The sequence below is a fragment of the Strigops habroptila genome, chromosome 8 (assembly GCF_004027225.2).
Source record: "Strigops habroptila isolate Jane chromosome 8, bStrHab1.2.pri, whole genome shotgun sequence".
Taxonomy (NCBI): domain Eukaryota; kingdom Metazoa; phylum Chordata; class Aves; order Psittaciformes; family Psittacidae; genus Strigops; species Strigops habroptila.
The window spans coordinates 20,481,343-20,508,743 of record NC_044284.2 but is presented as its reverse complement, the minus strand read 5'-3'; the positions used below and the strand labels follow the sequence as shown (position 1 = coordinate 20,508,743).

At 37.5% G+C, this 27,401-nt stretch overlaps 1 protein-coding gene across 6 annotated transcripts; it reads right to left on the bottom strand.

The window, feature by feature from the left end:
• Positions 1 to 694: 694 nt before the first annotated feature.
• On the bottom strand, positions 695 to 26,072 carry ZBTB38 (zinc finger and BTB domain containing 38). 6 transcript variants are annotated; one of them, XM_030494701.1, is made up of 4 exons: positions 25,993 to 26,072; positions 25,175 to 25,240; positions 19,641 to 19,750; positions 695 to 6,495 (listed from the first exon to the last, which is right to left on the bottom strand). In XM_030494701.1, the coding sequence occupies exon 4, from the start codon at positions 6,493 to 6,495 to the stop codon at positions 2,917 to 2,919; it is 3,579 nt and encodes a 1,192-aa protein (XP_030350561.1). In that variant the 5' UTR covers positions 19,641 to 19,750; positions 25,175 to 25,240; positions 25,993 to 26,072; the 3' UTR covers positions 695 to 2,916. The 6 variants fall into 6 exon arrangements, with proteins under 6 accessions (XP_030350561.1, XP_030350558.1, XP_030350557.1 ...); XM_030494698.2 differs by lacking the exon at positions 25,993 to 26,072 and adding an exon at positions 24,266 to 24,500 and having other exon boundaries at positions 25,175 to 25,345; XM_030494697.1 differs by lacking the exons at positions 19,641 to 19,750; positions 25,175 to 25,240; positions 25,993 to 26,072 and adding exons at positions 6,792 to 6,911; positions 9,143 to 14,357.
• Between the last annotated feature and the right edge of the window lie 1,329 nt (positions 26,073 to 27,401).

Sequence of the window (27,401 nt, the reverse complement as noted above, 5' to 3'; positions counted from 1 at the left end):
AGACTAGTGACACCTAGCTGAAGGGAGAAGTACTTTGAATATGTGTAAGCTCCTATTTTATACATATCTCCCTATTTCCTTATACAATTAGACGTTTGCATTCTGAACTATGTTTCTTGACAGTAGTCCCAAAAGATTTGAAGTACAGTATGTAAAATACACTATCTATACTGCAAGATTACTATCAGAATTAAGAAGAAAAGAATTTTGTAAGTTTCAGGTCCTAATGAAAACACGTTTAAGATGTTGTAAAGTATTAAACGCAGTTCTCGTGTCTTCCAACTCAGCAGTAGATTTTGTTCACCTCAGCACTGCGTTCACCTTTAATGGTACGATGCCAGGAGATACCATCACTTCCCTTGAGCTCTGGCATGTTCTCGATTCACTGTTTTGAACCTTAATGAAGGGAGTGTTTGGTAACTGTGTTGCTTAATCTTATAACGAAATAACTATTAGAAGATACATATCTCTGGGTCTTACAGATTATGTAAGTATTAACAATTTAAAAAACTGAGAGACTTGCAGAAAAAGAGGAAGATGTTATTTTAATTAAGCAAAAACAGAGTTATAATTACTCTTTCTAAAAATAAAATTAGACTCTTTATCAATCCGTAACATCTGCATTTAATATTTTCTTCTAAACAAAAATACAGATGCGATTATGTAGCAAATTACAGCCTTTGACAACATATAGTTTACCTTCTCTTACACTTACTTTAATTCTAATTTGGTCATTAATACTTGACTCATTACTGCAACATGTTACTTGTAGTAAAAGTGCCACAATTGAACTATAAACATGACATTGCCATCTTAAAACTGCTTTGCTATAAACTGTAGAGAATATACAGAGTTACAAAGTCATTGTGTTTTTATCAAAATATACAAACCCCCCAAACCTAACACAAGCTATCAATATTTTTCTTATGAACTATACAGTTATACAAAATATTTGTAAAATTATCTTTATATTTATAAATATTCTACCTTATTTGCTTTGGTCTATAATTATCATCATACAAGTCCACTTTGCAGATATCTTTGTGTACTTTCTTTGAAACATCATTGTACTTTCCTGTGTTTATTCTTCTGTTATCCTTATTTAAATGGAACCAAAGCTGCCATGAACCCAAAATTTCACAAGGGGTTCACAGCATTCACCAATGACAGAATAAATAAGTGGACTACATTATTACTTCAATCAATACTGTATTACCATTTCAATTGTAGTTTTATTGTACCCCTATAGTTTCTTTTAAAATATTCAAGAAGACAAAGTAAGTAAACAAACTGTGTACCATATCTGCATGTAGAATGAAGTTGAGGATTGCTAATCTTTGTTCTGACTTAATTTTTTAACACTTCACAGAGATGAACATACATGACTAACTGGAAATGCAGATACATTACAACAGAGCCCTATCATATAAAATGCAATTTGTAGACATACACCCTTTGTTGTTTTTTGTTTTAATCTTTTAATCGCAGTTAAAATTAATCATATTTTCACAAAATAATACTACTTGTAGTATTTCGGCGATGTCTTTCAGAAGCCTATTCTTCTGATTCTTAGCAAACTCTGAAGCTAATCTTTTGGTGTGGCAGGATGAGGGAGGATGAAGGACCAGCATCTATCTCTTCCTCCAGCAACCCGTGCCAGGCACCTCTCTGCTATGCACCCCCTCTGTTGAGCAAAGAGATACTGTGACAGGAAGCCTGCCTGCAGCCAGATGCTGGCATGGTTTGAGGTTCAACCAGGAAGGGACATATGAAGGTGAGATGCTGTACTTAAGGCATGGGAATGACAAGAAGCCCCACAAACTGGCCCTATCCCTATTCATACACAGAGTTTGCCTCAGGGATATATATGGAAGGAAGAATCTGAGTATTTACCTACCCTTCGCAAAATCAAAGTATTTATGGTTGCTCTGTTGTTTGTTATCCAGGCATTATTCCAGGATGAGGAGGAAGACTGTGTCTAAATCTCCTCTTCTGCCAAGAAGAATGATATTTCTAAAAGACAGGAGTTGCAGACCCACCAGGAGGTGGATGCTTATATACAGGATTTCTTTTCACTAGGTTGTTTCATGAGAGCAATTTTCTTTAGACAGATGCACCTGAATAGCTCTACCAGGCCATTGACACTGGGATTTATGCAGTTTGGAAGACTGGCTATTGTGAGTTTCACTGCATCTTTATTAAATGTCTGAGAGATATTCATAAATCTGGAATATTTTGCATACAAGCACTCAAGACTTAATGGTTATTATGGTAACTACAAAAATGAAAGGAAAAGAGGTTTAAACCCCTGCATATATTTTGTAAAGGTTGAGTTACAGAAAAGCACGCCAGAACTCAACTGTACTTCAGCATACCCAAGTTCATGAAACATTTCCCACCTTCACTTTAGAATACACTAGATTACAATTATTTTGTTTATAAACATATTAATTTTTGTTTAAAAATGCAATATATGGTTTCTGCAGCAAAAACTCCTTCTACAGAGTACACGGTGAACCTACCTATTTATTTTGCCTAGAAGGATTCTGACCCAAAAACAGCACTGTAAAATAGTTCAGTGACTAGTTTCCTGTAATGCTAAGCAGCAGGATTGTGGTTGGTCATATTCTTTTTCTTTTTTTTTTTTTTCTTTTTCTCTCTCTCTCTATATATATATTAGAAGTCTATTGTGGCAAAAGAATTTGGGGCCTTTCATATTAAGTTTGTATTATTGCAAATACTAGTTTTTCTCTTCTGTGTTATTTTTCTTTCTTTTGCATATACTGATATATTTAGATAAATATTTGACCTTAGTAAATGGTACTGATTTGAGTGGAGATGTTTCCCCATTCAATGCATCCATATTTTCTCCAGTATACACTTTTGAATTTTTCTTCTCTTCTGCACAACTGTCACTCAGAGTATAACTTCTGGAGTTACATTTTGTGTATTTTTTACCTCATTTCCTTCCGAGCCAAGGAAATGTGTATTTTCCAGAAGTTTAGTGCTTTCATTGCAAAACTGTTCCTTTCTATCTTGTGGACCTGGACTTTTGAATAGATGTTTCTTCTGGTGCATTCCCAGAGCAGCTGCTGTCTTGCAAATTTTGGGGCACTGAAAGCAAGCGTATCCTTTGCCATTATGCTCACGTACATGCCTTTGCTCGTGGTTCCTTTTGGTAGAAAGGTACAAGAAGCTCTGAAAGCAGAACTGACAGTGATAGCGTTTTTCTCCAGTATGAATTCTTTCATGTATTTTGAGTGTTTCATTTAAAGTGAACGCCTTATTACAATATTGGCAGACAAAGTCTTTGACACCCAGGTGAATACGTTCATGTTTCTGTAGATTTCCAGGAACTGAGAAACATTTACCACAGGTTTTGCAAGTGTAGGGCTTTTCCCCAGTGTGACACCTCATATGCATTTTTAAAGTGGATGGACTTTGAAACTGTTTTTGGCATAATTCACAAATGTAAGGCTTTGAAGCAGATCCATGCCAGTGTACGTGCTCTTGAATTTCTGCAGTGGAAGACTGATCTCTTTCACAGAGCTCACAATGAAGATTAGGCATTTCTGCATTCTCTTCTTGATTGATCGCCTTTTCCTCAGGAGCATTCCTGAGCGCGTACTCTCGACTGCAAGTGCTGTGGCTTTCCATAATGGTGTTCTTGCTTCCGTGCTTTTTCCTCCATTTGGTCTTTTTCATTTTTCTTAGCTGTCTGGATTTCTTTTTTGGTTTGTAATTATAATAGGGTCTCCAGGGTTTATCACTGGAGTCCTGGTCACTTACGTCATCACACATTTCTGTCAGTTCCAGGCATTCCGAGCTATAAAGCCTAGACGGGCTTCTTTCTTTCATCTCCATTTCTGATTCCTCAGTTAGATTGTCCTGTTTGGACTCGTGTTTAGATTTTCGGCCCCTTTTACAAAACAGCTTAGATCCTAATATATGTCTTTTTACAATAGCCTCATTACCAATTTTTACTGTTATTTGACAAAGAGGTGCAACATTGCTGTCAGTAGATGTTCCAGGTAGGGCAGGCTTTGCAATATACGTTTCAGTTTTACTTGATTCTTGGACAGTATTTGTTGTTTTGCTAGATGACCCCCCAGATCCTGCAACGTGCTGTGAATCCTCAGTTGCTTCTGCTCTGTTGTACAGCAGTGTTTTCTTTTTATCCTTAATAGTTTTTGATTTTGTTATGCACTTCCCATAATTATCTGACCCATATTTACAATCATCACTTACAGACTGACTAGGTAGATTATTTGAAGATTGTGCCTTACTGTTTTCTACAGAAGTAATTGTTTTGCTGTGCATTATAACTGATGAAACTCTGCTACTGTGCATTATAACAGAGGGGGCAGAACTGCTGTAACTGATGACAGAGGTTGAGTTTTCAGTCACATTAGTTAAAGACACAACTGAGGAATCACACTCTTGAGAAGCAGAGTCATTTGCAGCAGTGGAAACTCTTTTTTCAGCTGTGAAAAAGTCTCTTTGCAGGTCAGAATTTAAGATCCCTACTCCCCAAGAGGAAGAATTCTGAGTGTTTGTGGAAGCTGCTGCATTATTACATGAGGACGTATCCAAGGCAAGAGTTCTGTTTGTTGCTATTATATTATGTTGAAAATTCAGTGGTGGTAGCTCAGAGCTAAGAGAACTCTGAATGAAACAGTTAGTAGAAGCAGTTTCATTAACTTGGCTACTTGTTTGAACATTTTCATATGAAGAATTTCGGTAAGACTTATAAGGCAGTCGCCTGCATTTCATAGGTAAAAGTCGATAAAGTTTGTATGGGTACATACTTGGTTTTAAGCCTCCATTGGCTGTCTTTTTATTTACTGAGAGACGATGGTCAATTGCATGGAAAGACTTCTGATGATTTTTTAGTATATAGTAAGTCATAAAAGTCTCCAGACAGAAAATGCACTGATACCGTCTTTCTCCAGTGTGCCAGATCTCATGTCTGGTGCGATACTCAGCTAACGCAAATACTTTATTGCAGTAGTGACAAGGATATGTTCTTCTCCATGAATGCACATTTGCATGTCTTCGAAGGCTAGACAAAGTTACATAGCTACGCTTGCAAACAACGCAAGTATATAATATCTGCCCATCAACAACTTTAACCAAATGATCTGTTTCTGGTAAAGTGCGGTTTGCATTAGAATAATCAGTGATGCTGTTCTCAGACAATAGAGGCTCTGCATTTGCATATGAACTTCCATTCCTTCCATCCGCAGCAGTATAGTTATCCTCAAAATTGTGTTCGTTTCCATTGTGAACTGGTAAGCCACTTGATCTCATGCAGACTTGTTCATGACTTTCCAGTATATTTAGATTTGCAAATTGTTTGCTGCAGTATTTGCATTTGAAAGTTTCCTGATGCTCTGAATGGAGCTGAAGATGAGTAGTAAGTAACGCCCTGTCATTGAATGATTCTGCACAACAGTTACAATTGTAAACGGGTGGAACAACAGTCGTCACGGATCCAGAGGCGTTAGCAGAATTGTTTTCCTCTTCTCTGGGTAAATGCGAATCTCCTGATTTATTTTGAGGTTTTGGAAGGGAAGTAATTGTCTGATCAGTAACTGCTTCTTGTTGGGTTTCTGTAGTGGTTACTGTCGAGGCAGGTACTTTTGCTACAGCCAAACCAGTACCTTGGGGCTTCAGGGTTGTTTTAGGAGTACTACATGCTTGTTTTCCCGACTGAACAAGTGGTGTGGCTTGGAGATTTTCATAGTGGTCTTCACCCACCTTGTATGAAGGGCTTCTGTCCTGCTCAAGAAAGGGTGTTCCTTGAAAATTGTCTCCCCCAGAAGAAACTGCATAGGAGTGTTCAGCCAGTGTACTTGCTGGCTCAGCATCTTTGCAGACGTCGCTTCTGTCAAGGCTGATGCTGGGAGCTTGTGTTGTCTCAGATGCCTTTTTAAAGCTTGCCCTCAAATCAAGCGGAGAAAACAAACTGTTTTCTGTTTCAAAAATTGAGAATGCGTTTGTAATGCGTGGTCCATTTGTCACAGCGGAGTCTTCATGTCTCTTTTCATGCTTTTCCTCTTTGACAGTCCCTTTTTCATTAATACAGTATGCATAGGGGCAGGGGGAACTTGAAAAATTAACATCTGTAAGATCTTCTAGAAATGATATTCCCAGTTTTTTCCCTGCAGCTGCAAGGTCCGTTACAGTCTCCTGCCTCTTAACAACTACTGTGGAACTGTAGATGTAATTCAGTATTTCTGTAAACACTTCAGCTTTGAGATCATCTAACTCCAGTACATGACCTGAAATACAGATAGTACGACTCCAAAAAATGTTTTTAAAGTAAAGGCTTGAAGCTGCCAGCACATTACTATGGGCTTTAAATTTGGTATCTTCCACAATGATGGTGACATCACATAAAATGCCCCGAATGCGCTGTTCATTTAAAATGGAAAGCACAGTGTCACTGTGAAAGTCGTCCTTGAGATCCTTTGAATGGGACATGACTGTCATCTACAAGACAAAGAAAAAAGTAAATATATTTAAAAGGCATTTTTTATCCAGTTGTTTTACCAATTGACGGGCTCGACAGAAAGGACACAGATGACAACAAAAAAGCAGGCCCACTTCACTGCCTATGTCAAGGCAATACAGGAATAAAGCAATGCATTCAGCTAAAACGATAAGCTTATTATACTCTAGTTTTAAGCAGCAAAGAAAATAAGCAGGGTAATGCACCTAATCATTACTAAATAAGGTTAACTATAGTGATTAAGAAAGATACATCACCAATTGCTTTCATACTTTACCATCGTCCAGATCTGCAATTGCTGGGGAGCCCCAGTTGCAGCAAGGATTTGGAGAACCTGTCCTGGCAACTGGGAGGTCCTATGCAGTGCGTCCACTCGTAGGTGAGGTCTCCAAAGTCGCTGCAAGAGGGTCCAGCTTTTATATAGTTGAATAAACATCTTGCAAAACTTCAAGTACGGAAACATCTGGTGTCACCCTCCCCGCTGGATTCTGCCCAAAGCCAGGCCAGGGCTCAAGAAGGAGCCAAGGGAGTATATCTATCTATTTTAGCTTTGACCACATATTTCTCAACAAGGCCAGACGTCTGATTTCATGGCCTTGCAATGTGCCTCTAAATAAAGAAGGATCATTCTGCTGGTTACTGTTACACAATAAACGTTACAACAAAGCTTTTATAGATTGGCATCAAAATATATATATATTCATACTAAAACAGATAGATAATACATTGCATATGCGATTAATACTGTGCATATCAGATATATATATTGTTGGGTTGTAAGGTTCATCAAGAGGTCAACTTCGGTTCAGGGCCTATTGTTCAGGCCTTAGTACTTCACCATTTCAGTTACAGATGAAGTTTATAGTTATTTTTTTATTTTGTATATATATTTGATCTATTAACCTCTAAATTTTGAGTAAAATTTTGCCATAGCATTTCAGCTTTAATTCATCTTAGGTTCACTTGTGCCAATAATACTAAAGGTAATTATGTACAGATCAAGGATGCAGGAACACCAGTATCTCCTCAGCAGGTGGCAGAGGATCTCCTCTGTCCCCACATGGGTCTGTCACCCACTGGTGCCTTTCATTGGGGACTGCTGCCACCAGCTTCCTTTCTGTTGTGCCAGCAGGCGCATGTGCTCAGGTTCACAGTGAATGACTCACTGAACCCTTGAGGTAGTTACCCCAGCATGCGGTTGAGGTACTTGGTAGACATTACAGGGAAGGCTGAATTGCTGTGGTTCTGCGGATACTGAGGACTTTGTTTTCTGGGGTGTTTGTCAGACAACGACTTTACAACACGACTGCATTTGATCTCCTTATTAAGCTGATATTTAGAACAGGGATCAGAGATCCCATGCAATTAAGTTTGGTACAGGATAAGGCTCTGTAAACAAATCAATGCACAAGCAACACCATTTTGTAAGCAACAGTGGAGTATGTATAACAATTAATGTAAACAGCATATTATTTTTACATATTGATTAAATTTCATAAGATAGTTTACACTTTGAAAATTTATAAGTGAATTTATAAATTCTGTAAAACAAATAGAAAGTAATAGAATGTTTTTCTTAGTTATAATTTAGATTTATAGTGTTCACACTTTATAATTTGATAGTGTGTTCCTAATTTCTACCAAATAATAAGAATTAATTGCAATAGTAAATACCGTTAAAAACCTGCCAATTTATAATAATGAGGTTTAATGCTGACAAAAAATGTTTAGATTAGCCAGGCTGTTACTGTGTGAATATACTGCCTTTTTTTTTTTTTTTCAATTGAGATAAAAGATTTAAAATATGAATGAAAAAATAGACCGAAAAAGGATGAGTTTAACAGTATGTATCTGGAGAAAATCTCTGACTTAACCAGCTGACTTTTTTTGTTTTGTTTGAATTCAGAGCTGTACCATGTAATCCATATAATGAGGTTTGTTCCTTTTTTTCCATCTCTGAGTAGTGTTTTCAACTACTACTGCCCATTTCTGACTTCAAATCATGAAAACGTAGTTGTCCTACTGACACTTATCAACCACTACAGTAAAAAAACCTGCACATTTATTAAAGACCCTTTTCTCTCAACCCGTGGAATCAAAACGCACCTTAAAGAAAATGATCAGCTACGGATTCTTTGTAAGACAGGTAAAAAGAGTACCACAGCTTAGTGCTCTACTAAATTAGAAATACCTTCTAAACATTCCACCTACTGCTCCAAACTTCAGTGTTAACCTTGAAAATTTTTATGATGACCCTTACCCTCAAATGGTTTCCATTAAAAAGTGACAATATATTTATTAGGATTGGTTTGGTGGTGAAATAAAGGTTTCACTAAGCAAACAGCAACAGCCATTTAGAGCACATTGGCTCTCTCACCCAAGCTATTTGGAAGTAATCTGTTCTTGAAAAAAGGCTTTTTATCTCAAAGTAAATGTGGGACATGCACCCTTGCTCTAGCTAATCTAGTTACGTTTTGGACACTTTATCACAAATCCACCAACTACTTCACTGCAAATCAAATTATACAAAAAACAATGACAACCTTACTGCGAAGACAAACACAATGTACCATAAAAAAGATCATAATTTGTTACATTATGGATTAAGCTTGGAGGTAAAATTTGTACCTTGCCGCATGGCCACCGTTTCTATCAGGAAGGTCTTGTCTATGCAAATGGCCAAACTTCTAATACAGTTTAACGGCTGAAATTTTTCAATGCACAGAATTCTGAAAAATCAAAACTGTGTTTCACAAAAAAAATAACCGTGATGCTTATATATGCCATGGATGTCAAGAAATGAATTCATCAGTATAACTGTGATAGAAATGTTGACATGCATTATTTTGGTGATCTGGTCACTCACAGCAGCTGTAAATCTAGCTGCATTGTTTTGTGCCTTTAAATCTTAATATCACAGTTTATCATTTATTACACTTATTTGGCTTAAAATAAGAGATATTCATTTGGAATAACAACCTGAAATTCACAGGAGCTAGGCAGGGTTATATGCTTAGGTCTGAAAACCCATATGTAACTGCAGGTAGTTTCTAGCACATTGAGTCTTCCACAGAAGGAACACTGAGAAGAACACTTTTCTTCAGGCAAGCAGCCACTATCCCATAATTGATTCTTTTTTCTCATTGACAACGTCTGAGATTATATCTGACTTGCTCATGTGATGAACGAGAAACCAACTGCCAGACTTCAAAAACATTTCACAACAGGAGCTATTGACAGTTATTTCCTGAGTACAGGAAACAAATTATGTCAACTCTACCTCCCAGTGAACTGCCCCACAGGAACTTCCCTGTGTTTTTTCTGTTTCTTTATTGGAGGCAGCTGGTTTTAGTTCAAAGACACGTCATCTGACATGCTATTTGCTAAATCTATCAGACTACTACTATACTAAGAGGCATTTATAAGCAAGGTCTACAAATCCAAGTGTTTTTAGTAGAAGTCGTCTTATTCAACTAGTTATTTCAAAATTTATCCTCCTGAGAGGAAAAGTGAATTTTCAGTTTCTACTTGTGTGTATGTAGATTGCAGTTTTCTGTAGTCCTGGTTATTTGGGCATGCTCAGTAAAACACCAAACTAGATTCCTTGTGTAAAGGTACTAGAAGCTATCGTTTGCTATTTGGCTTTTTTTTTTATTCCTGTGTGCTAAACATCTACTATATATCTAATTGGAAAGTTATACAGAAAAATTCCAGACCAAATTGATTTTCAGAGCCAACACTTTTTGCTTCTCTGTCTCAACCTATGCATTTCCCAAATAGTCCATTTATTCATGTCTAATGATTCTCTACTACCTTTTATTTTACTTGTCTTGTTTCTTGCATTCATGAAAATGTGTCTAAAATTCTATAAAATCAAAATGCTCTACCTAGCACACAGATAAATGAAGTATTTTAGGAATATTTTACATTCCATTTGCAGTTCATGCTGCAAAAGGAAAACCTGCTCTTCAGTTTCCAAGGGAGCTCTACTAAGACCAAGATGCATGGAGATAAAACTTTACAGATGTATTATTAGTAGTATTATTATTAAATATTTTTGATTAAAACACTGAAAAGTACATTGGAATGTTCTGTATGGTTTTTATAACGTACTTATGGAAGAAATTATAGTATTATTTATAAATGTTGCCCAAAACATACGTAAATACCATTTGACCTGTTAATGGTCAACAAAACTCTTCAGCCTAGTAAGCCATCCTTTTGGATGCAAATGTGTGTTATTTTGATACTTTCAACTCTCAATCAAGACATAAATAATTTCTCATGAATCTGAGCAGTACTTTTGTAGTATAACTTAACAGTCTTTGGTGCACCTATGGATAATCAGCTTCTGAACAGCAGAATTTTTGATTGGGAGTTACCTTACTATTTGCAGGTATGCCATGAATACCTACAAGACTTGTCATTAAAAGTTGCTGAATCACTTTGAGAAATAAGATTTAAACATTCATCTGAAACTTAAGTGTAATGGTCAGTAGGTTGATTAAACTATAATGTTACCTCTGCTGACATCAACGGAATACTGCTCCAGGCCAAGTGAAACCAAGTAACATTAAAATTAGTGGAAAGATCAGAGATTGATGTATCCAAACACAAATTTGTCTTACGCCTCACAGATGACACTGCTAATTCTAAATATTAAAGCAGCCAGCTCTACATGGACACTGCACAAGAAGCTACTGTTACTTTTTATATTACTTTGAAGTAAACAAAGAGATTACAGGAAGTTTTGCCAGTCAACAACTACCAAATATAACAAATATGAATTTTTTTTTTTTTTTTTAACTACCAAATATAATCACTGCAATCCAGGAATATTGTTTTTAACTTTTGCTAAACTCTTGAAATCCACTGCCAGGCAAGTGTACCCCATTACATATGAGAGAGACTCTTTTATTCCACTTCAGTCACCTAAATTTGAAAGACAAGCTAGTGGCACTAACAGAAAAAAAAAAAACCCCAAACCATTAGGGCCAGTTGCTAGTACCCAGGCAAAATAAAAACCAGCGAGATACTTAATAAACTGTAATAACAGTTCTCCCTGTTTTCTTATTCCATGTGCTTTTACTGGGATTTTAAAGATGCTGATACTTTCTGGTACTTACAACATGACACTATGGAAACATGTTTACTCCATAATTTTCATAATTTCAGTTTCATAATTTTTCAGTTTCATTCCACTCTAATAACATACTTTGAAGGGTATCTCTGTTTTGTTTCTGGCACTATAGTGCCCCTTCCCTAAAGAGCACTATTTCATTCTAGAGCAGAAATAGGGCTAGGCATCATAAACAAAACAAAACACAAACAAAACCAAGTACGCACACCCCACACGCATCCCCCCCCCCAGCTCTACTATCCTGATTCTTGCCCACCCAGAAACCTACTGTTCAACCATTGTTTTTATGATGGTAGCTCAGGTTTTTTATGGAATCACTTCCGCAGTCCCATCTGGGCAGTATGGCTACACAGGAGCGCCTCAAGCAGCCTCCCATCAGTCTCCTTATAACCTCGGGCATGTAGGGAAGTTGTAATGATGCCTATTAAGTCTTAACGATTAATAGCTTGCAGTGGCATGTAGGTTAGTGCTCCAGCCTTAGTAGCAACACGTTGATTCCACAAGTACCTTTACATTTTTTTTCTTTTAGACTCTCACTGCTTGCATTCTTCCCTATTAATGCAGGATACTTACTTTTTCTATTTGTTATAGCCTCATAAGCATTATAGACTTTAAACCATTTTTTCAGTCTCACAGTTTCCTCTAACTTTTAATTCAGACAGCTGGGGGGTGAAATTTAGCAAAGAATACTATGTTCATATTAGCAGACCTCTGAGGCCACCAGATGAACCATTCTTTCTGAGTTGTAACTCCTTCCTATTATCAGCATCCCTAACTCCTTCTCTCACTTCCTAGTTTTACACTGTGATCATTTCTCATCACATGAAAAACAGCCTTTAAAAACCTTACTGGCGCTCAGAGCAGACTTGTGCTTTTTCTTACACGATGTTTCCCACTTCGAAAAACCAAAGCAAGTCCCATCTCATCCCAAAGACAGGGCGCTCCCTAACTGATCTGGATCTAAAAATAATTTTAAGCCCCCACAACATTTCCCACTGCACACCCGGTTCTTTCCGACATCAAAACGTTTCGTCCTTTTGTCCAGCTCCTGTCTGAAACCTAATTAACAGAGCAGTGACCCTCTGAGGGCAGGCAGGAGGTGGGCAGGGGGAGGCTGGAACGGGCAGGAGCAGGCCGGGAGCTGCAGGAGCTGGCAGGCGCAGGCAGGGGCTCCCTCGCACCGTTCGCCCACACGGTGGAGCTGGACGCGCGCAGCAGAAGCCCCGTCCCCTTTTCTTATTAAATCAACATACGACATGAAGGCTTTTACAACGACATTAAACGTGAACTGCTGCTGCAGGGCTCAATCGCGGCTGTCCCGCAGCTCTGCGCGAGTTACATAAAACACAAGCTCCTGGTGCGACATGTTAACGTCAGGACACTTGTCTGTCTTAACACGGAGCCCCTTGAGACATGAAACATTTGGCAACGCGTCAGCGGCAGATAACGTGAAGACACTTCCTGTTTATGGGCAATAACTGCACTCTGGACTAAATTAAATCTCTAGCCGAGGAAGCAACGCGTATTAACCTGCAGCATGATTTCTCCCCAGCAGTAACAAACACGCTTACGCAACTGCGCGCTCGAATGTAGCACAACTCACTGTTTCTGAGCTACCTGGCGGCTAAAACCATGCCCCTGGGGTTTCCTCTGGCCGGGCGGAGGAGGAGGAAGAGGAGGAAGCAGCGGCTCAGCGGGACGGCGCGCTGGGTGCCCGGGCGCGCCGTGACGTGACAGGTGCCATCTTCCCGGCGGCGCGCGGCCCGTGGCGCCCGGCAGGCGCGCTGCAGCGCGGGGCCCGCGGAGGGCGGCAGCACGGCGCGGCCGCCATTTTGCTGTGGTAATCCCCGGTGATCGCCGCGGCCGGGGCCCGGCGCCCCGGCCTGCCCGCGGCCCGTATTGGCCGCGACGCTATTTCCCGTGCGTTTATCGCAGGGCAAACGTTCTGTGCTTGTTTAATACGGCCTGCTGGGATGTTTGGCGTATCAGCCAAGTTGTTTGCACGCAAGGGCTGTAAATTTAGAAATACAAGGAAATGCAGTGTTGCTTACATCCAAACCCTTGCGCCGCGGCCATCATTTAGAAATACTCTTAAGCCAAACAGAGGACTTGAAATGTTTTACTCCACAGCATTTACCATAGGGAGAAGAAAACATTTACAGAGGTACATAGCTATCTGCGTAACTCCTGCAGCTTCCCACTAAAAAAGATTAAATATTGTAAAAATAGCATCTGAAATTAATTACATTACGATGTTGAAGTATTGTCACATTTACCTTATTTTCCTTACCTGATTATGATGCTTTTTGAGCATACACAGAAGCTCTCACAGTATCGTGAGGATGTTTATTTTACGTCGTAGTCTTATTCTGTAATTTTGGTTTCCTCAGATTTACTGTCTCGGGAAACAAGTACAACACTGCTATTAATGCTTCGTAAGCACTAACAAATGCTTACATAGATAAAGAAGGAAGTAGTGTGATTCCGTTTAGCCATATGCTCCAATATATTTGGTACAGGCTTCCTGTATATTCTCACTCTCTCTGTCTCTCATAAGCAGTCAGCAAAACCTGCTTTCCTAGTACTTGGAATTATGAAGCAGAGAGAAAAACTGGCCTTTGAGACAGATGGAAAACATTGTTAGAAAAATGGACAATTTTCTTTTGTCTTAAAACTTGATTAAAGATTTTAATTTTGCCCAAGGCTAACCTGTGTCTATTTTTACAAGCTATTGTGTATAAGATTTTAATGGGCAGTTACTTTGTTTTCAAATCTTAGGCCTATGCATTAGATGCACTAAATAGTAGGAACAGATTCATTCTAGAAAAAAATAAAATCCAGAAGCAAGAACTGTTTCGTCAGTGCCACACTTGATGGGCTTGGAAGTTAGAAATTTGCTAAAGCCCCTTCATGATAAATGCTACTTACCATCTGAGGAAGCTATTTAATATCAACATGAAATACCCAATCTAGTATAAGAAGGGGAGGTCTTTTTTCCAGCATTGTCTTGCAACTATTATATGCTTTCCTGGTTGTTTAAAAGATATGGAAAGAAATCTGTTCTTGTCAGGAAATTGTTGTGATTTCAGTGACTGACCTATACATCCCTTGTCTTGTTTTACACAAGCTACAGTAAAAGATCACCTTGGAAATGCTGAACATCTTTGTGGAGAGCTTAATCACTGCTTCTGGATCACTGGAATTCTTGTAAATAAGTTCACCTACAGAAGCAATGCATATCTTTTTAGCTTAGGGATCTCTTCTGCTACCAAAAACATCTTTTGTTTTTTCAAACTGAGCTTTTCTTACCAGTAGCTGTTTACCAACATGGAACAAAAAGTTAAACACAGTGGTACTGACTGCAAAAGCAAAGTGCATCTCAAAGTTTTCACAACCTTCTTTTTTATTCCAACCTACATGACAGTTTCATACTCACATGTAGGTTACTTTTGAATTTGGACTTTGTCTATTCTTTATTTACTGTTGTTTCTTTATTATTGTTTTACATGCACATATAGATATTAGTATGCATTAAGATTACTGACACAAGTGCCGTAAGTACTATTTGTGATGTGTTGTCAGTAACGATAATATGGATTAAATTAAACCTGTTGTAATCCTTTCAAAGAAAGAAATGTATTACTGAATAACAGTAAATACAATCATCTTCTTAGATCACATGAAACAAATTTAAGGAAGATTAGGTTATGAATTCCCTCTAAATCTTAAAATCGATTATTTTAAATTATTTTGAAAATCAGATGCATAGCCATAATTTCTATAGCAGATTCCCTCTTCAGACGTTTATTTCTACTTGACCATTTGATGCTCTGGCAGTCTTAATATCTAGACAATATAACAGATTTGAGGAAAACTTGCTCTTTTTCTTTCTTTTAAGTTATAGGATGTTTTCTTAAGACAACTTCAGCTCATCCACTAAAAAAAGAATCACCTTTTCTGTGACTAGTACTGTAATTGAAGGTACTGATTTCCATATATATAGAGAGATATATATGTAATTTGAGCTGCTTGGAATTCACAGCTCCTTGTGCATTAAAAATATTCGTCAGAGGAAGAAATTCTTTATAAAGCCATCTTGGCTGCACCCAAGATTTTACATTCTCATAATGTTTCATGTAAAACCGATTGCATGCAGAGAAAATGGAGGAACTGGTGCTGCAGTCAGAGCTGTGTGAATGGACTACAGTGGTATCTGTGAGAAATCAAACAAGATATCTCTTCATCTGCAGTCCTTATGTAAGGGTGTAAGCCACAAAACAAATTACATACTTAAAAATAGCCATCTTGCTAGTGTATGTGTACCAATTCTCATTAAATATTTAAATGATTGCACATAACATCACACAAATATGTTCGCATTAAATAGGAGTCCAACTAGTTTAGCAGTGGACTATTTCTTACGTAGTAAAATTTCAAGGTATAGAGAAAACTGTCAGCAAACTTACTTCTTTAAAATGTATAAACTAGTTCCAAGGTTACTGAGGTGGTAGTATTTGGATGCTTTGCTGAAGTCTTTATCATCTCACATCTGCAACTTATGACACATGGGATTCTTTCCTTAAGAGTATTTGACACTATCTAGGAAGAAAAAATGTTCCCATGTTCCTTTCTAGTGAAGCACTTTTAGTTCTTGAACAACAGCAGGACACAAGGTATATAGCATTACTCACTCTTGCAAATTCCTCATGAGTGACAGGATTTTGGCCAGGGCTTGGCTGGTTTTCTTCTCAGTGCCTAGAGTAGGCCAGCCTGTCCATGAGAAAAACTCTTGGATGGACTGTCTTCTTCACTGCTTTCACTGCTTCACTGCTGAGGTCAAAGCAGCCAGTGATGCTGCTGAGGAGGAAACCAGCTCTTCACCCATCAGGCAGACCAACAACACTTCACTCTGAAGTGAGGCACAAGAAGAACCCAGCAGCCCAAAGTGGCTTCACTCCCCTTTGTTACATAAGCAAGGGAAAGGTCCTTTCTGAAATCCTTCTCTTCTCAAGCATCAAGTGGAGGGAGGGGAAGGGAGAAGCAGCACAGTTATGGAGACCTGCAGCACTTGCCTCGTGCTCCAAGTTTGGTTGATGTGAGCCTGGCAGAACCCTTTTGTCTCAAACTACGAGCTGTACATGTGCACCAAAAAGTCTTTCTCCAAAGTATGTTGCCTTCTTAGAGTTAAGGCGTGGCCTAATCTGAGTCCCATTAACACAAACAGAACACATACAAGGAATTTTTTCAGGTATAACTATGCCTTTGTCTCTCCACCAGTCTAAAAAAGAAAATGAAGCAACAGCAACAACTGATATAAATCCAAATTCTTCATTTGCACAAAACATAAAAGCTTACATTGTACTGCTACTAAGAATTAGCTGACTTGACATCTTGTTATCTCTGAACAATCTCAGTATTATTTGCCATTTAGGCCTTTAATTTTATTTTTTTTCCCTGTGCTGCTGAGAGGCGACTTTGTAGCCTCCTACATTTCTGGGTCGTACCAGAGTCCATAGCTAGCACAGATCAATTGCAATCATGAAGCTACGTTTACGGAGTGACAACAGCAGATATTTTTCTGTTGTTGACTTGTCAAAAGTAGTAATTTATATATTTGAATAGCTTTAGACAAAACTAGCAAATTAAACATATAATTTTTGTTCATTTTTTGACAATTACCAGGTGGTAGTCCGTCGCCCGTTCAGTTATCAGAAAGAAAAAAAAAAAAATAAAAGTACTCAAACCAGCCTCCCATTTTCCAATTTTCAGAGGAAACATCCTTTGAACATCTGAATCACCATCCACAAGAGCAGCAGCTAAGTGGCATGCTTCAGGGCCACTGTTTTTCTCTGTATGGTGTGCTGGGGGCCAGGCCAGTGCAGCCATTCTTGCCCTTTACTACAGCTGATGAAGCAAATCATGCTAGACTGAAAATAGAGCTACGTCCCTTCCCCTGGAAACACCTGGTTTAGTTGGTCTGCTAGATGGCTGGACACTGCCATTTTGAAAGCTAGAATTGGTCTTTCAGCCTTTAACTGATCTGCAGTATTCCTTTAAATATTGCAAATATTTTTATGCCTTTGCTGTAGGATTGTTAAATTTCAGCGTACCAAAAACAATGCACAAGTGACAGCTATTACTCTGAATCATCACTCTAGTGTGGCCATTTATTTTGGCAACTGACTGGGCACACAACTCCAGCTGTATGCTCTTAAATATTCTTATGCTCCATTTTGTGCTGACCTAAGAGGCCCAGCCCAAGCCCTACCCCTCGTTGCAATCCATATTCTGTTGTCTTAACGCAGTGCTGTAAGTATTCAGAATCTTGGAGAAAGGTTTCCATTTGCAGACCTAGCCTACCATGCTGATTTTGTCCAGTTAGTGCAAGTCCAATTTAAAGCACCAAAAAAGAAAAATAATCACAAGAGATATTTCCATTGAAAAGATGAGGGGTTTAGGTCAAAACCTTTGAGTATTAAGAATCCACATTGGGCCATGCTCAGAAATCTTTTTATATGGTGATTTTCAAGATGCATGCATTATTGTGAGCACATGGTATGTAAATGCATTGGGCTGCTTAATAAGCATTCACTGACACACATCTGCAGCTTTGCTAATGTACCTTTTATTCCTGTGTGGTTGCCAAGGAAACAGGTTATGGCCCAGTATTCTACCTAAAATATACTGAGCAAGTATTCTATAGTAATTTACTTAAAATAGATGTCACTCAGATTTTATAGCCCATTGCTTCTGTAAATCCAGGTAACCTGAATTTATCGCTGATAATGTTTCGCTGGTTAGTGTGAGCCACCAATGCCATCGTGCTGTCTCTGAAAATTCATTACCATTTTCTGCATCATACAACGCTCTGTATTAAAAGTAAACTTAGATACAGAAAACACTGAGATATTCAAAGAATTGAAGAAGGTTTTCATTTAATTTTGGGGTTTTGTGCTGGTGTGGTTTTTTTGTTTGTTTGTTTTGTTTTAATTTGATTCCTTGTCTTACATTCTGTTTGGTACCCTTAATATGAATTATTTCTACTTAGAGATAGCACAGCATTAATGACTATGATGCAACAAACTGTTTCTTACAGAATTTGTGCAAATAGTCCTACTGAAATGAATAAAATTACTTAATATAACGCGAATTATACTCTGTAGTACAAAGAATGGTTCAAAATTAAGAAGTTAATCAAGATGTCACTAATTCTTTCATTCGATACATACTCATCTCAAATATAAAGCACAGATACCAGCCACTTATTTTAACCAAGAAGATACCGAACGTACTTATTTTAACAGAGGTTATTATTGCACATTCACTGTAAGAAGGAAACTGACAGTATTTGAAAAAGCAATGCAAAATGGGAAATTCTTGTTTCGAAACATCCTGATTATTTATCACAATACTATACTTGAATCTATAAAGTGCTCTTCGCAGCTTACGATTCAAGAGATTTTTTACTGCCCCTGATTACAGTCATTTATAAAGGTAGAGATTAAATGAACTGTATGCAGCTTAATTAAAACAATATTAGAAACGGGCATTGTCACTAAGGGAGCTCCTCTACCTTTACTGTATGGCGCAGATTTATAATGAACACCAGTGACTGGGGTCCAGAGTTAGCATTCTGGCAAAACTCAGGAGGTTTGCTTGCCTGCCAGTACTTTTGGTTTTTACAGGTCACTGGAGGCTGTAACAACCTGTTGCAAAGATCTGTTCTGCCCTATTTTGTTTTTCCAACCTCTATGACAAAAAAATCCAGTAGGAGCTGGAAAAACCCAACAGCATTCATGTGAGAATAGAGTAATGCAGTACCATAGCGAGAACAACTCTTAAACGGTTATGAAAAAGGTAGAACTTTAACTGAAAAAGAACGATCATGTAATACAGTGGCTTTAAAGTGTTAAATATTTTAGCATTATTTCTGTGTGAGTTTAATGAGATTTCAGCTTGCTATAATCAACGCATAAACTTACTCACCCAAAATTAGGTTGCTCTTCTGTTAGGGTCTTTAAAAAGTGGTATCGACCAGTATTTTCAGCAAAACCATCTCTGGGATTTTGTGAACGGTATGGCTACTGTGTATCAGCCTGCAAAGGAGAAAATCCAAATTTAATGACTAAATTATTAGACAAGTACTAATTCCAAGATACACTGTATAATCCATCATTTTCCCTGGAACGCTGTAGGACTCCACATCTATATCTGGGAGGCTTACAACACACCAGCAATAAAATAGTACCATTGACCAAACTATTGCAAATACTGCTTCTGCCTGCATTGTTTTATTATGGTTTAACCCATAATAGTGCAAACTGGACATAATGTTTCATAATATGTTCAAGACAAGAGTGTAAGGCTGTTTTCAAGTTTAAAATAATTTTTCATTGGGGTCACTGGAAAAATTATACTAAAACCAATCATTGGCTCTACTTCTCTTCCTCCATCTCAACCATATCCAAATTATTCCTCGTGCATTTACCTAATAAGACCTCAAATAACAGAGGCTTCACAGCTTCCTCAGTTAGTCTGGCCCTGGGTTTCACAAGGTAAAGTCAGTGGAAGCAAGTGCATTTTAAGAGTAGTTTTACAGTTTGCCAGTTTAGAAAACAAATCACGGTACAGGGAAAAACAACTGTCATTTTCTAGCCAGCTCCCTTGACTGCACATAAACTTGAAACCAATTACAAGTTATTCTTTGTCTTCAAAGCCTCCATGGGGTTGTTTTTTCAGTCTTTCAAAGGCCTTTCCTTTCTCCTTTTTCCATTCTGCCACTTTTTTTCTGGTCTCTTTTTGTCACAGATATCATCACATTATCTGTGATGATGACATTTCTAGGCAACGCTTGTTCTCTGGAATACACTTCCTGTTTAAGTGATTGTTCACCGTTGTCAAACATCCTGATTTTATGTTATTATCTATCAAACATTTTAAAAAGGTTTTCATGTCATAGTGTAAAAATTACTCAGTACAGGGCTTTGTTCCAAAGATACTAGACAAAATTAAATTGTTCCATAAAGCAACTGCACAATCTTATGGATAAGGCCTTATGACTCAGCTGATAGGCATTTATATAGCAGCAATTAAGAATACATAGATCCATCTTCCATTTGCAAATATACTATACACTTTTATAAATAACTTTATACAGGAAATGCAGGATCCATTATTTTGGCTTTAAAAGCCAAGAAGGCGAGCTAGATTTTTCGTTGTTGGTGGTTTAGTCAAGTACATTTTTAGTATATCTTGATTTGAGTAGGTATTCTATAGGTCACATCTGTCCATAACAAAGGCCGGAATGAAACAAAATTGCATTAAGCTATTGTTATTAATTCAGATACCAATAATGTCATATTCGCAAATGACTGAAATATTACTGTGAGTGGGAAGCTGAAGCATTACATTTGGAGGAATACAGCAGTAAAATATTTTATCAAAGCTAAAGAATTTCCAAATTTGATAATACTGGAATTCAAGTGTAATATTAAACATAATCACACCTTTTAAAACATAATAAAGCAATTCACATGATAAAGTACATCAGACACTAGATGCCCCCAAAGGGTTAACTGGTACCTATTCATTACTACCAGAGTCTAATAGGCTGACAAATATTATCTGAACACAGATAGTTTCACACTGAGACACCTGCAGTTTCAAATCAAAATGAAGTTTAGAGGCAGAAGTAATCTTAATCAGAAAGGTCATTGAAAAACAAGTAGGATGGCGTCTGACAATGATTTTTAGTTTGATTTCATTTTTAGTCATGCTTTGTATAGATTTCTGTTAAGCAGAAATGGTATTTGCATGGGTAAAAACACATTTCAATTAAAAAAAGGGAGGACTCTGTATCAACAATTAGGCTTCTATGATAAAACAGAAGAAAAATCCCCCAAAACAAAACAAAAACCCCAAAACCCAAACCCCACAACAAACCACCAAGCTCCCCTAACAGTAACATTTGCAGGCTGTGCTGGAGGTGTGAAAAACTGCACCTGCTCCTACGTGCTCCGGTTAGCCCCCTTAGCCAAAAAGAATAAAATGGATCAAGTTTACACAGGATTTCTTATGGCATCTCTGAGTATCACATTCTGACACCCTACATTAGCTAGATGTAACTACCATTAAAATACATCCAGCAACCTACATATAATAGGCAAACTGAAAACAGCTTGCTAATTACTAGACTCTTCCTTAATAAATACCTCCGTTTCTTTAGCTAGAAGAAATTACCGTTCACAGGCTGCCAATGAGTTTTTCCAGACTCATGAAAGCACTTGAGTTCAGTCATATTAAATACAAGAGGACTTGTACCCCCTAACAAAAGAGCAGATTTGCAAATGGATTTAAACCCACCATAGCGAAGCATGCTCATGTAACCGAGCGGCACTTTTTTTTTTAGTGCCTTGAGTGGGTATGTTTGAACACAAAGACGTAATAAAAACAGTTTATCACTAAGTGCCCCGTCTTTTCTAAAGATAAATATCAGCGGCAATAAATAGATTGCTTCTACATAGCATTTGCTCAGCAACTTCCTTTAAAAATAACCACACAAGAAATAAACAAGAAATGCAATTTTGATAGCTACATGTAATGGCACACTCCATATTAACATTTCAGACAACAAAATAATCAGCAGAAGCAAGCTACTGGAGATAAATCAAATTACAAAAAAATGCAGACTTTAACATATCACTTGAGAGATGCTGTTTATTATGTTTTCAGTTCTGCTTCTTTAGGTGGAACAGGAATATTGCACTGCATCAAACTAATCTCATCATAATGAATCAAATGGTTTTATTATCATTATAAAACATTAGCCTATCAAGATAGACAACAAGTCATATTCCTGAACAGTTATACTCTGTTTATTTGCAATGCAGTGAAGTGATATATTTAGAAATAAATGAGAATTAGTTTGATATTACTGACACTGTCAAGGCTATTACTGATAATTGGCTGTGCTTCTAAATACCTCCTCTGCATTAATTTTCAGTGCTGGGTCCTCATCCATGCAAAATATTCTTAGTCATTTTAAAGTCAAGGACATGAAAGGAAAATGGCTACCCTGCTGCAAAAGTCTCATTGCAGTAGTGAGAATTTCTCAAGTCACGTACAAAGGAGATACACAAGGAGATACACTACGTTATAAGCTCAGTGGAGACATTTAGTAACATCTGATTCTGTATAAACAGTTAACCTGTGGTACACATAAGATTTCACTTTACTGATACTATTAAAAATACTAGCTAAAAAGAGAAATAAGGAATTATAATACTTAAGTTTGGCAAAATCTATAAGGTCCACAAGCGAGCTTATTCTCTAAAGGCTTCTTTAAGATCTGACAGAAGTTCTTTTCCAGTATGCTTAAACACAGTTCTTTACCTGAACTTCAGTATGGATCTACTATTTAAAGAAAGGTTTATTAAGCATTACTGTGGCTGAATTCAACAAGGGTGAAAGAGGGTTTAAACATACTGCTGATTCTCTAAATTTCTCATCTGCTAAATATTTCAGTGATACTTTTATACTTTTGATAGTGAAACTATCGCTTTATATACACACAGTACAAACCTTGACCTGCATGCAAGACTGAGCTAAATTTAAAAAAGAAACCAGGGTATGTTTCTGGAAACAACCAATGCAGAACAGGAATAGAACAGTTTTTGTTGTGCATAGCTTTAAAAACATGGCATCGTTTAAGAAATGATAGCCGCATGGAAACATAAAATGAGATCAGATTCTCACTTAGAACTAAAAGGAAACAATAACAAAATTTTCCATTTGCATTGTGATATTGCTATTAAAGAGAAAAATATCTTTCTACATGTCTACTGTTGCACCTTTTAAAAGGATTTGGTTGCCAAGGAAACTGGTTCTGGCCCAGTATTAATCTGAAATGAATATATTACAAAAGTTGGTGTAAGTAATGCAATACTCTGTTTTATTCTTAATGCTCAAATTCAGGTTTTTGTACCTAAGGCTGTTAAGTTTTTACTTCATAACCTTTTTTGTGTGAAGTAAAACACACTTCAGTGAACTGATACTCAGTTTAAGCTGACAGGGCCATCTATATCAATCTCTCTCTTTAAAGTCCTTCTACCTTAAAATAAAAAGAAATACTGCAGGCTTATGCTTGTAGCCAATAGTTAAAATATGAGCATTAAAGCACATTCTTCTTTATTTAATGTTTCGCACAAAACACAAAACCGCTTACGCCAGAATTTAAATATTTTTCATTTCTCTAATCTACCTCAGTTTTTATTTTTGCATTGTAACTGCTAGCCAGTAGTGCTTAGAGACAGCTCGAAAATGTACCTGAATCAATAGGGTTTTCAAAAATTCTTTTGTTGCATAAGCGTCGCCACGCCCTTAGTACATATGATTATTTTAACAGACATGACTGCTCTACTTTCACAATAGATTTTTTTTAAAGCAGATAAGATCAACTGTCATGCCAACATGCAAAGCCAACAATTCAATATTAGGTTGTTTTCATTAGCAGCTTAATACATTTTTTAAACCGAAAGCTACATTCCAAAGCCCATTTCATGTTCTTGCAACAGTGATGAAGAAATCAGTAAAACATGCAAATCTCAACCTACCTGCATGTATCACTTAGAGCAGTGTTAGCATGGCAATACACCCAGCCATTTTTATGTAAAGCAATGGAGATAAGTTCTATTCGTGGTCGTCTTGGTAATTTTTTTGAAGCAGTTGTGAAAAATCAGATGGGAAGCAGCTCGAATAGACCATGATCAGGAGAACCGGGTTTATCAATAGGGAGAGCAGGAGTGGGGAAAAAAAAACCCAACGTCCTCAATCCAAGGTTTCCTGAAACTGCAACACAAGGTTGTTGGTTTTTTTTTTTTTCCTCCTCCTCAGAGGGTTCAGAGCTTGAAGCTGACCACTGCAAAGGCCACTTGTCACATTTACTGAAAATCAGCCTATTGATATCACAGCTGAAAATATAAACTCAACAACCAAAGCCCATTGCACAACGTGGACTGCGTAAGAGTTAAAAATAGATTCGACGTGCCTCCTACCTGCATAATAAATATGTAAGTTTCAAGTGCTTTAATTCGATATTCACATTAATTAACAATACAATATACATTATTTAAACTACAGTAAACGCAAGAAGAAAAAGGGTGACACCATCTGGAAGCACAGTTTGCTTTTTTTTCCTCCCTTTCGAAGGGGTAATAATGTAGTTTTGAATGTGATGACAAGCTAACAGCTCACCACATTGCAAATGAAAAAAGAATTCTTAAGGTGATGCTCAAATATCTAAGCCTGTAATGAAGCACAGACCAGTCTTCACTACTGCATGACATGGCACACAAACCATTTACATACTCACATTTGAGATACTAGGCACAGTATAATGAATTCAATACACAGCATGCACACAGCACAAGCAATGTTAATCCTGCCTGCCATTTTAGGCTTGCAGGAGTAAGATACATACTGCAGCACAGCTCTGGTAAGGGAGGAGGCAAGGGACAGCTCACCTTAAATGCAGTATCTGATTAATGTTGTAAGTGACATTGCGTATCAGCTACAGAGTCTTGGTTCAACTGGGTGGGAGGGAACAAAGAAAATTGTCATCAACTGGTGATGCAAGATGAGCTCCAGTCTCTAATACTGTTAGCAAACTCCAAATTCTACAATGGTACAGTAGTAGGCATTTCAAACTCTTATCAAAATCTGCCTGTGCAATGGCTGAGTCCGCCTGCCGAGGAAAACAAAACAATCTTCTTGCCTATTGGAGAAACGCTGGATTGACTACAGCAACATCCTCTCGATGCAGGAAGATTTCACGTCGCTCATATTAAATCCTGGATGCATTTGCTGTGCTTTCCTAATTTTTAAGTCTCAGAATTAAAAAATAAAATAAAAAGACAATGATAGCAAAAAGAACATAACTAAATGTCTAATTTTCATGCAAATAAACCATTTTTTTTTCCTTTCCGTTTTCTCTCTTTTACAGTGCATCAAAATCCTGAGTAGTATTGACAAACCACACGAGCACAGGGTCTCTCGACTGCATGATCAGCTGTCTGTGTCTACGCTACACCCTGTTAACCACAAGCAGTGTTAGAGCTAAATATATCTGCAATGCAGAAACAGTAGGTGCTATGTGGTATACAATTCTGATTAATTATAAGGTTTTTTCCAGCCTCAGATATAATAAATAATAAAAAAAAATATTTGGTGCTGATCTCCGTCAGGCACGGTATCTGTCAGACTTACAAAACATAAAAGCTATCCTAAGTATACTGACCTAGATAGCACTAAGAAGACTTAAGCAGCGTACAAGCATACTCACTGTCAAAGCAAGGAAAACGAAACAATGATCGTCTAATCAAACTGAAAGCAACAACTCACTACCACAGTATGAATTCCAAAATGCTGCGTACTGTATATGCACATCTCATGTTATTGGAAGATGCAAAGCTCCTTTGTTTTTTTTTTTTTTTTCTCTCTCTCTCTCCTCGGAGGCTTTTCTTAGCTACGGTTGCACAATGACATTCTGACATCATGGAGGTCAATGCAGATACTAAAGAGCTGTCGTCTTTAAGAAAAAATAATGTTGAAATATTAAACCACAGCTGCAAAAAATAATAATAATCATAATTAACAATTTCACGTCACCTACTTAACTTCTTTCTGTTCCCTTCCGAGATTAATAGCATCCACATTGTGCAGCCGCATATGTTAAATTGATATCACCCTCTGCAGAGACTGCAAGAGTAATTGTGGGAATTAGATTTCTATAAATGTTTAAAAAAGCTTATTTTCTGGAAAACTTCAAAATACAATAAAATATTTTGCATACATAAAGAAAAACATATGGGGGGTGAAAGGCATTAGAAACTGTTAACCGGATTTTTAATGCCTAATAAGCAAAACTGTTTTTATTTTCATTGTCCCTGTGTCTCTAAGGGGAGAATAAGACAACCATGCTGCAGTTTACTACAACCTGAATTACCTTCCTGGAAGGCTAACCCATCAGGTGAGGTATAACAAACCACAAGATGTACCTGTTTAGAGAGCAGAATGCCACACACGCTCTCTCAGTGGCTTCTCACAGCTCCCCATCTCTCTACCTGCAGAATCCGCAAGCTGATACCGAACACATGAACAGAATTGTGAAGATTAACGTGTTAGCTCTGAAAATATCACACTGAAAGATTTCTTCAGGTAAACATTGTTTACCATATGTGTAACTGAATATAAATGGTTTCTGGCCAACTGCTGAAATTGATCTTTGAGAGGCCAGATTTTGTACAGAGCAGCACTATCTTTCATTTGACCTGCCAATAGAGCTGAGAGATAAAGCAGCCAAATCTTCCCCCACATGTTCTCTCTAGGAACCTGTATACGCTATGATTTTTATTTTTTTTTTTCAGCTAAAAAAGCACCTGTTTTTAAAAGTGAAAACTAATACCGAGTATTGCGTTAAATCAGAAAATGTTGCACAGCAACCACCAGACTGCTGTATGTATGTATTCACTTGTAAAAAAATAATCTGATTTTGAGTTTTTTCTTTTGTCCTCCTTTTTTAATCATTAAATAGGCATCTATGTAATTTCAAGGTTTTTCTTTGGGAAGTTCTTTGGCAATTTTGTTCTCTTTCATTTTAAAGGCTGGGAATGAGATGAGCCTAACAGTCAGTGCTTTAAAATATTCAGAATCCCCTTCCATAAATAGCACATCTGTCACACAGAAAGGGAA

Coding starts and splice junctions, on each gene's coding strand:
- ZBTB38 (XM_030494696.1), bottom strand. CDS start 6,977: ATGTTTCCGTACTTGAAGTTTTGCAAGATGTTTATTCAACTATATAAA. Junction 6,496..6,791: donor AATTGCAGATCTGGACGATG/GTAAAGTATGAA, acceptor TTTGTCTTGTAG/ATGACAGTCATGTCCCATTC.